Genomic DNA, 10086 nt, shown 5'->3' on the forward strand with positions numbered 1-10086 from the left:
GAGTTTTCATCATGGACCTCTCATGGTGAACACTGGCAGCACAGCTCAGTCTCAGGAAGAACTTAATTACTTGCAGAAGATGCAAAGAGCAGCCAAAGAGATCTCCAAAGAGATCTAGATCTCTCCCTGAAGAGATACTGATGTTGCAGTGAATCCAGAGGTGATGGCAATGAATTTCTGGCAGCACAGCTCAGTCTCAGGAAGAACTAAAGCAGGAGCTAAAGAGATCTCTAAAGAGGTCTAGATCTCTCCCTGAAGAGATACTGATGCAGTGAATCCAGAGGTGATGGCAATGAATTCCTGCCCTCTCTCTTCATTGGCCCACAAAATCATGGAAAGATGAGTTAAAAGCTTGGGAGAACTTCATCTGAGTCCTTAAAGGGTCCTTTTTTTGCCTTCTCTGTGGTTCTGTAGCACATGATGTTTCATGAAGAGTTCAAGCTCTTTGGCAGACTGTTCTCTGGTGGCGGTAAGTAGACAGGCGAGAAGGAGATGATGCCACGTGCACTAAGCAGGTGTTCACATGGGAAATGTAGGCAGAACCAGTTTTGCTTTCCCTTTTTCTGACAAGGAATTTGCCAAAAGAAAACCTGATTGTGGAGACAGGTGAGAAGGAGATGATGCCATGTGCACTAAGCAGGTGTTGACATGGGAAACGCATGCAAAACTAGTTTTGTTTTCCCTTCTTCTGTCAAGGAATTTGCCAAAAGAAAACCTGATTGTGTGGCTCTGGCTTGGAGATAGATCCCAGCTGCCTCTGCACTCTCAACCTGAGTGCCCTCTATACCCAAGGCTTTCTTGGCATTGAGTATGTTGACTCCATCCGTGGACAGCTTGCACGTGTACAGCACTAGTACCATCATGATCCAAACCAAAGACCTTTCCTTTCTCTTTTTGTAGCTGAGAAGATCATTGGCCCTCAGGATTTACATGTCAGTGAGCACAGCCACAGCTCACTACGACTCAGCTGGATACCAGCTACAGGGAAGGTGATGGGGTACCGTGTCCATCTGCATCCCTTGCTGCCTTTGGGGCAGCCAGCTTCAGAGGACCAGCAGCAGGTAGAGTTGCATTTCCATTTTCCAGAGCAGCAGTTGCAGGTTCCAGCCTTAGGGGGTTAGTCCTCTGCTGAAGTTGTTGATGGTTAGGAGATGGCACCATGTCTCTCAGACATTCTGGTCACAGCCCAATGTCTTGGCATAAATTCCTGAAGCTTCAAGTGAAGGTCTATAGATAGACCATTGGAATTGCAAATGTGTTGACTGCTCGTGCTAGTTTTGGCATTGCTGTTGTGGTGAGATGTAGTTTCTGGGAATGATGGGGTAGAAGGTAGGGTGGAAGGAAGATATGGCATGAGCTGGCCCAAACTCCATTGGGATTGAGAAGAACAATGGGAAGCACTCCTTTCTCTCCTGACCTCTATGATACCACCTCTTGAATAAGCCCATCCAGCTTCCCTAGCAGCACCCCCTGGTCTTCTTGCTGCCAAGACTGTTCATCTTGGTAAGACCTCCACATGTTTAGGTTTTGGATTTGCCATGTCCTTGTGTGAACGATGCTGCCATGTGTGCCAACTCGTTCAGGTTCTGCTTCATCACTGCACAAAGTTTGAGAGCAAGATTGAAGGACAGAAATATATGCCAAAAAGCTTTGATTTCTAATAATAGAACAAAGCTATGAAAGCATAAATTATTAAGGTTAGGATTATTAATTGTATTAATTATTAAGATTGTATTTAACAAGAATGATCATCCTTGGCTGCTTCAGAATCTCATAAGAACATAGTGAAAACACAGAAGTTATCTCCACCTCTTTTGCCCTCAGTTTACATTGAAATCTCCCTCTAGGAGCTTAAAATAAACTTTTCTTTGCCAAAGATGGTTGCTTTTCCTCCTTTTTTTTTCAAGAGGATTGGGAACCACTCTCACCTCTTGTTTTCATGGAGTTTTTTTTCTGAGATGACTCATGAAACCCACCCTTGGCACTGTCCTGTGTCAGTGCTAGGTCCAGTGTGAACGCAGATATCATTTGAGGATCGCAGTGTTCTGAATGCATTTTAAGAGGCTCCTGCTCATGGAAGTCACCCCACATCAGATGTGAAGCCTTGTGCTCCTAATTTGTTGCAAATATAGGAATCTTCTACTGTCATGGAGGTGTAATGATGTCCTTTGTCCCACTGTGTGACAGATTGTGGTGGATGGTGACAAAAGTACCGTGCTGGTGACTGATCTGAAACCCAACACCAAGTATGTTTTCAAGGTGAGAGCTGTCTATGCAGATGTCCTTGGGGAGTCAGCAGCTGTCAAGGGGAAAACAAGTGAGTGCCTCTTCTGCAGTCATCCCCATATTTTCTTTGTCTGTGTGGGCACAGGAAAAAACCCAGACCCAAACCATACATGTGAGGAGTGAGGGATGGATGAGTAGGAATGGGTAGGAGGAACATCTGTGCAGATGTCCATGGTGTGGGGTGCAGGGTTGTGAGTGGGTGCAGAGCAACCCATGGGGTTAAACCACTTGAAAGCAGAGGGTGCAGCCTGCTGGAAAGCTCACATCATCTGATTTAATGACCAGCAGGATTTAACGAATCTGGGCTGGGATTCAGTTAATGTAACACCCGTGTATCTGGGATGAGAGAGCTTTTGGACACCATGGGTTGGGAAATACAGACATGAGTTTTATGGAGAGATGTATGTTCTAAACATCTTGTTTCAGAAGTGGATGGTCCAAAAGTTTTTTGTTGGCACTATGCAAACTTGAGTAAGTGGCACTTGAGTCTTGACTTCACTCAAGGTGAACACCAAGGTGATATGATCAAGGTGTTTAGGAAATGCTCCAAGTAGTGATCTCTGATCCCATGAAATCATCTAGGCTTCCTCTGGATTGCAATCTGCCATACCAAATTCCTTTGCTGCCACGTGGCTGGCTGTAATGACAAAGTTCTTGGAAACAAAGGAGCAAATTCACTCTTGGCCAAACCCTGGAGTGCAAGACACTGTGTCAGATGTGATGGATGGAGGAGGTTTTGTCCCAGAAGTCTCTGCACTACTTTGAAGGGTTTTAAGAGTTTAAGGGGTGTACTAATTCTACTTCCCTCCCTGTTTTTGGATGATGTGCCAAGTCTGCTTTGTCCAAGGGATTTCTGAAAAGAATTATTCCTTTCTTCCTTGTCTTTTGTTTCTTCCCCCACTCCCACCCCCTCCAATGTCTTACATTGTTTGTCTTCTTGAGGGAAGATCTCCGACAGGATGAATAAATAAAGTGCCTCAATGAGGTTGACTCATACGTACTTGCCAGGAATAAGATGGAATGTCTTTATGGGTGGACATAAAGTCATTTGATCTCTTCTCTTATTATCCCCAACATGAAGCCAGAGGCAGAAGCTATAAATCTGTCTGCCATGGCTGGCTGATGAAAATGGGCTTCTCTTTGTAAGAGCTGCATCCATAGGCACAAGAAGCATTTGATTCATGTGTCCTTGCTCAGTCTGCATGAAACCACTGCAGAGTTTTCTCTGCTGAGGAGGAAATGCCTTGTGGGTAGATATTTCACTGTTCCCAGCACCATTCAAAGAGGAAGCCCGCAAGCACTCTGTCTTGAGGATTTTCAGCTGACTTTTCAAGCAGACAAGGGTTTGGTAGAGGGGGACAGTTGCTTTTGAGGATTCTGCTGAAAGAATAGGAACACCTTTGCGTCTCTTTGTCCTTGAAGACAAAAGATTTTCCAAGAATCTTTGCCATGGCATTTTATTACAGCATTGTCACTTCAATTTGTGCAATATTTTTGTACCCCAAAGCACCTGTGCCTCCGGTCACTAATTTCCGTGTGATAGAAGAAGGACTTTTTAGTTTGAAGGTGGCTTGGACACCTCCACTGGGCAAGCTGGAGGGCTACAAGATCTACATCCCCAGAGGTAAGTTTAGATTTTCATTAATTTTTCTTGGAGTTTGCTTTAAAAGGAGCAGTGACCTCAAGACAGGAAAGGTGCCATTTTGTCCAAAGAACAATGCACCACAAAGCTCCTGGAATTACTCTGGAAGGAGGCCAGGTTAGCCACTTCCAGACAGTTTGGTTCATCCAAGATGGAGAAGAAGAGTTCTTTGAAGGACTTCCTTTTGAAGAATAAGATGAGGATAGTGCTGTGGATGCCTTGTACCCATTTGCAGTCACATATAGACCTACCATGGATATTTCTCATACTCAAATGCCTGCTTTGAGGATGTGGGGTGGGTTCAAGCCTTTGTTATGGCTCACACTCACCTCTGTGTGATCTGGAGAGCTGGGACAGCATGGGTATGTCAAGCCTTAGCTACAGACATGACTCTTGGCAGCATCACATGAGCTAGGGGACTTCAACCATGCACTTGAACCAGATTCTATGCATGTTCCTCACCATGTTGTGAAGACATCATCATGGGATGTAGACAGGCAATGCAAAGGTTTCACCATCACTCTTCTCTTTGATTTTGCAGCCAACAAACCAGGAATGACCTACGAGCAGGTTTTGCGGGGCGATGTCTCTTCCCATGTACTAGATAACTTGCAGGAGGATAGAGAATACAGCATCAGCATCTCCGCGGTGTACCCCCAGGGACCAAGCCAACCTGTGGCTGCTGTGGGAAGAACATGTAAGAGGTTTAACTCTGTGACTGGTCTCTTCTTGCCCTGGGGACTGTGTTCAAGCCCTTTGCTATGGTTAAGCACCTCACAGTTGGTGGGTGTTGCAGCTACATGTGCATCAAAGGAGCAGCATTCCACAGGTCCTTCCTAACTCCAACCTTGAGCCCTGCTCTTCTTCCATCACCTGCATAGACATGGACACCCTGTCCTGGTTTTTAGCTGGGACAAAGCCAGGCTGGATGAGGTTTGAGCAACCTGGTCTAGTGGAAGGTGTTCCTGCTCATGGCAGGGGGGTTGGAACTGGATGACCTTTAAAAAGGTCCCTTCCAACCCAAACCATTCTATGATTCTATGGAAAACCATCATGCTGCTTGGGAGGAAGGGTGGGAGATCTGCTAGAATCTTGCTTGCCCCCCAGTTTTGCACCCACACTGTATAAAGCAAGAAAAGTAGCGCATTAGCCATATGAGGAGAGGCTGAAGTCGCTTGGTTTGTTCAGCCTGGAGAAGAGGAGACTGAGAGGAGATCTCATCATGGTCTAGAACTTCCTCCCAAGGGGAAGAGGAGGGGCAGGGGCTGATCTCTCCTCTCTGGCCACCAACAAATGCCAGGAGCAGAGGAAATGGCAGGAAGATGTGGCAGGGGAGGGTGAGGTTGGCCATGAGGAAAAGGTTCTTGAGGCACCCAGAGGGTGGTGGAGCACTGGAACAGGCTCCCCAGGGAGGTGCTGATGGCACCAAGCCTGACAAGATTCCAGCAGCATTTGGCCAAGGCCCTCAGGGACATGGTGTGAATGTTGGGCTTGTCCTGTGCAGGGACAGGAGTTGGACTGGATGATCCTTGTGGGTCCCTTCCAACTCACAATATTCAATGATTCCATGATCAGAGGCATTGGTTCTGGAAAGCTATCATTACAGATACGGTTGTTTTCACCACTGCTTTTATGAGATGCCTTCAGCCTGTCAGGGAAAGCAGGAACCATTGTAAATCCCTCTCCTGCTGGCAGGCAAGCTGGAGGAATAGCTATGCAGGGAAGGCACCCATCAAAGTCCTCCAGTGGCAAGTAGGTCCTCTGATAGGTTTGTTCCTTGTCCTCCTTCCAGTGAAGCTCCTGCCTGTGAAAAGCATCTTGCTGCAGAACGAGACAACCAACACGCTCCAGGCAAGGTGGAGTCCTGTCCGGGGAGCAACGGGGTACAGACTCACCTGGACATCAGCAGGTAGAGACTCAGGAATGGGGTGCATCAGTGAGCAGGGACATGGAGAGATGGGAGGTCCTGAAGGCCTTGGGTGCATTGACACCTTCTGTGTGCAGATGTGTGACAAAAAGCTGGAGGAAAACAGGTGGTTTGGGTCTGTGAATGGTGGGGTTTTCTGCACATGGGGATAAATCATCAGCTTGCAACAGAGAGCCCTATCATGGGTGTTGGTAAACTCCACCATGGGTGCAAAAATATCTGCTCTGGTTCTCCATAAAGCAGGTTAACGGGTATCCAGCCTCGTTAACACAGGATTAGTGCTGGACTTACTTGACCTGAGTAGCTCTGGAAAGGGTTAATAGCTGGAGAGAAGCTGGTAAAGTGCTCCATGCAGAGCTGTACATCCCACAGCCCCTGAACATCTGGGATTACCCCCTTTTTGGGGTGATAACTACCACGTTACAGACTGGAAGCACCTGCACTTACTATTTTTCTCTCTTCAGCACTAAGACCTGGCTTGATCCCCCAGCATCCCATAATGATCCTCATTCTCAGACAAACTTTGGTGTTTGAAGATAGATCTGCATTTGCAGCTAGAGCTTCTCCCCTGCCCTGAACCCAAACATATATTCATGGCTGGTGTGGGGGAGCAGAAGTTAGAAATTCAGGTTTGATGGCATATTTTAGCCTTGGGAGATAGATGTTTCTGTGGTTCAAAGCTGAGATGGGATGTCAGGACACCTGGGTTCCATCACAGGGCTTTGAAGAAATAGCACACTCTCCTCTGGCTCATTTTCCCTGGTTAGGAAATTAAGGGGACATCTCCCACCAGAGGAAAGGGAGGTTAGTTGGAGAACAGCTCTGAAGGTCATCAGAAGGGAAAATTCTTTACAGGGAAGATATAAAACTGTTTTTATTGCTTTTTAAATAATGATTCTCTGGGAAAAAAGAACATGACACATCCCAAAACTCAGCTATTTACCCACTCCCTGCTTGATACCCCAGCTAGATACGGAGCACGCACATCCTCAGCCTGTCACATCTTTGAGTGGGGACACCCCTTCTTGAGGAGACAGTGCCAGACATCCTCAGATGAAGCAGCAAGGGCACATCACCTCCACTCCAGATTTACTCTTTTCAAGCAGCTCTTTCACCTGATGCCAATTCACCCAAATCTAAGGGTGGCAAAAAATCCCAAGGGGCAGCCCACCCTCACCTGGGCCCTACGGGTTCTTCTCTCACATTCCATCCCATCCCAGGTCCATGCATTATAGGTGCAGTGACGTTGGGATCGAGGCAGCTTCTGCCCATCCTTGTGCAGCTGTCCCAGGCACTTGGATGGGTTTGAATTTTCTTCTCTGACTTCTAAGACAGAGAATATTTAACCATAAACGAGCGGCTGATGTAGAGAGAAGGTCCATTCTATAATTCTATGATAAGGGGGATGGGGCTCAGGATGCTGGTGGAGCAGAAGATGAGGACATGGCACCCTCCAGTGACCAAACTGCAAATGGCAACCTCTTCCCCTCCAAACCCCAATCTACTGCTGCCTGCACCCTTCTAACCCCTCTGAAAATGGGGTGCGATCCCCAGGGATTTGGTTTTAACTCTTCTCCTGCCGAGCCTCCCTCTAGAGCGATGCCAACAGGTTTAGCTGAGCGATTTCTAGTCCACAACAAAGATACAGAAATGAGAAAATGTCTTTTGTGGCCTCAGTTGGTTCCAGTGTCCTGAAGGGAAAGCAAGATGACTCCAGCACTGGGTCACCCAGGGCTGGGCAGAGTGTGGACCCTCTTATGGGACTACTCGCAGACCCATATGTGGCCATTGATGTGTTTCTACCCAATTTATTTTCTTTGACCTCCAAAGGCCTGAGCTGCCTTGATCTGTTGGTGATCACCAAGATCTGCCTGAGCGACTGTGGGTTATTTCTACCCACATCTGTTACATTAGCTCCTCAACCAAGATTTGTGCTTGTTGCACTAAGCCCTGTCCCTACCAGCTTTGGCTTGAGGACCTTTGCCGCACATGTGCAAGCCACGAAGATGAAATGCTGTTCAATCTCACTCAACTATGTAGTTCTCACATGGTTGTTTGCATGATTGCCCACCACCCTCCCAGACAAGGAGACCCAAGGAGAGTAGTCCTCCTTTATCTGACCCAAGGGAGCCCAGATATAATTTATCTTTGCAGAGGGCAGCATCCAAGATGTGAACCTCAGCAACACCTACAGCTACTACATGATTCAGGGGCTACAGCCTGGCACAGAGTACACCATCACCATCAACCCCATCTTTGGAGATGTTGAGGGACCAGTAGTTAGTGGAAAAGCAACAACAGGTGAGTGTCCTGCAGCAGGGATGGGAGCCAGCCCAAGAAGACATGGATGTGGGTCAGGATGTGCTGGCAGCACAGAGCTGGTGTCATTTGTAGACACCACCCTGCCTGTCATCTGGTGCAGAAAGCAATCTGGGTCATTACAGTTTGGGGGGGGCCACTTAGAAGCTGTTAGGACCTTGATGCAACTGGGCAACTTTGCTCTCTTGCAGTGGCATCGAGCACCGTCCAGATGCTGAAAGTGAGTGAGATATCCATCAACAGTGCTCTGGTCTCCTGGGACTCAGTTGCTGGGGCTACTGGGTACCGAGTGGCTTGGGGTCCTACACCAGGTAAGATCCTACTCTCCTCCAGCCTGCATCACCTCTACCTCTTTCTGTAGCATGGGAGATAAGGCACTGGGAACCTTAGGGCTAGTGGGTGTAGGGGCAGGTCCAGTTCATTAACTGGTCTAACAGCTTCTCCCACAACTTCAGGGCATGAACTGACACCAGAAATTATTCCTGGGCCTGACCTGCAATGCCAGCAGGCAGGGTCCCTGCAGCAGCTACGTTCAGCCTGACTCCAGCCCAACACATATCCCAGTGGGTGCAAGAGTCCTGCACCCCCTTGCCTGGTCATCCAGCTCAGAGGCTTTGCAACTCCCTGGAGATACTGGGGAGGGGCAGAGCACACATTGGAGCCACCCTAAACTACACCAAATTACTGTGGGCCCTGGATGTGAGAGGTGTTTTGGTTCCTCTCAGCTTGTTTGGGTCCTTTAGTCATTCAAATTCCCCCAAAAAATAACCACAGAGAAACTCTCTCTTGCCCCAGTGCACGTATGGGTGTCCTACAACAGAGGTTCAGCTGGATCAGAGATGGACTGCCAGGGAAAACATGTTGTCTTTCCCAATATGCAACAGAGCTTCTCTCCAGACTCTTCACTCTTTATCCTCTTCTATGTTATTTTCTTTCTCCCAAAGAATTCTTTGGCAAAGACCGTCCTCGCCAGCTGGCCCTCAACAAGTCCATCACAGCCTACCAGCTCCGCAACCTGGCCCATGACACCGAGTACGTGATTTCCCTCTATGTGCTTTTTGGCTCGATGGAGGGACCAGGGATCACAACCTCAGCCAGGACATGTGAGTACAGGCAAGACATTCAAGTAGCTACTACAGCACACAACCCTTGTGTGGTTGGTTCAACCTTATGTATCCCTACAAAGCACCTGCACCATGTCTCCTACACCCTACTCCCATCACCTCAGGTCAAGGGCACCATGAATGGTGGTCCTTTGCCCTGCTGGCCTGCTGTGCCTGGTAGCTAAGGCCATGAATCCCAAAGGCTCTAGGTTTTCTGCATGGGAGTTTTCAGATGCAACTGGGAGTCAAGAAGGTCTCCCCTCAGCCTCCTTTTCTCCAGGCTCAACAACCCCAGTTCCCTTAGCCAGGAACTCAGCACACTTGTGCTCCAGACCCTTCCCCAGCTCTGTTGCCCTTCTCTGGACATGCTCTAGCACCTCCATATCCTTATAGTGAGGAGATGATGAGATACTGAAGATAAGCAAAGACACCATTTTTAATGCTTTTATATAATTTTGGCCTCATTCTAGTGCCAATGAGGAGCCCTGTTGGACAGTAGTCAGGCCATTGTCTAATGCTGTCCTCACCTTGCAGCTCCTCTTGGCTATGTCACCAATTTCAAGGTGATATCCTACACCAACACAAGCCTGTCTATAGCGTGGAGTGCCACAGCAGCTGCCACCAAATTCAAAGTCACCTGGAGCCCTGTGGGAGCAGGCAAAGGTGAGTAGAGAAAAGGTGTGCATGCTTGTTCCTGCCACAGCCCCATGCCATGTCCACAGAGGCCACCTTTCCAAACTCCTGGTCTACTGCCTGGGGTAGGAAAGCAATCTCAGTGTTGAGAAACATGGTCCCATCCGTTGGTGATG

General features: G+C 48.0%; 1 protein-coding gene across 1 annotated transcript in view; it reads left to right on the forward strand.

Annotated features, from left to right (window-relative positions):
- Positions 1–414: 414 nt before the first annotated feature.
- LOC104526393 (collagen alpha-1(VII) chain-like) overlaps positions 415–10086 on the forward strand; it is a gene marked incomplete at both ends in the record, with an annotated part of 31466 nt that continues 21794 nt past the window's right edge. Inside the window, 10 exons of the mRNA XM_029085416.1 lie at positions 415–469; positions 901–1061; positions 2188–2317; positions 3794–3910; positions 4470–4625; positions 5721–5837; positions 8010–8156; positions 8366–8485; positions 9119–9277; positions 9812–9940. Coding sequence (XP_028941249.1) covers positions 415–469; positions 901–1061; positions 2188–2317; positions 3794–3910; positions 4470–4625; positions 5721–5837; positions 8010–8156; positions 8366–8485; positions 9119–9277; positions 9812–9940 — 1291 coding nt within the window. The remainder of the gene's footprint in view (positions 470–900; positions 1062–2187; positions 2318–3793; positions 3911–4469; positions 4626–5720; positions 5838–8009; positions 8157–8365; positions 8486–9118; positions 9278–9811; positions 9941–10086) is intronic.

The sequence above is a fragment of the Antrostomus carolinensis genome, unplaced genomic scaffold (genome assembly GCF_000700745.2).
Source record: "Antrostomus carolinensis isolate BGI_N321 unplaced genomic scaffold, ASM70074v2 scaffold5196, whole genome shotgun sequence".
In the NCBI taxonomy this organism is placed as follows: Eukaryota; Metazoa; Chordata; class Aves; order Caprimulgiformes; family Caprimulgidae; genus Antrostomus; species Antrostomus carolinensis.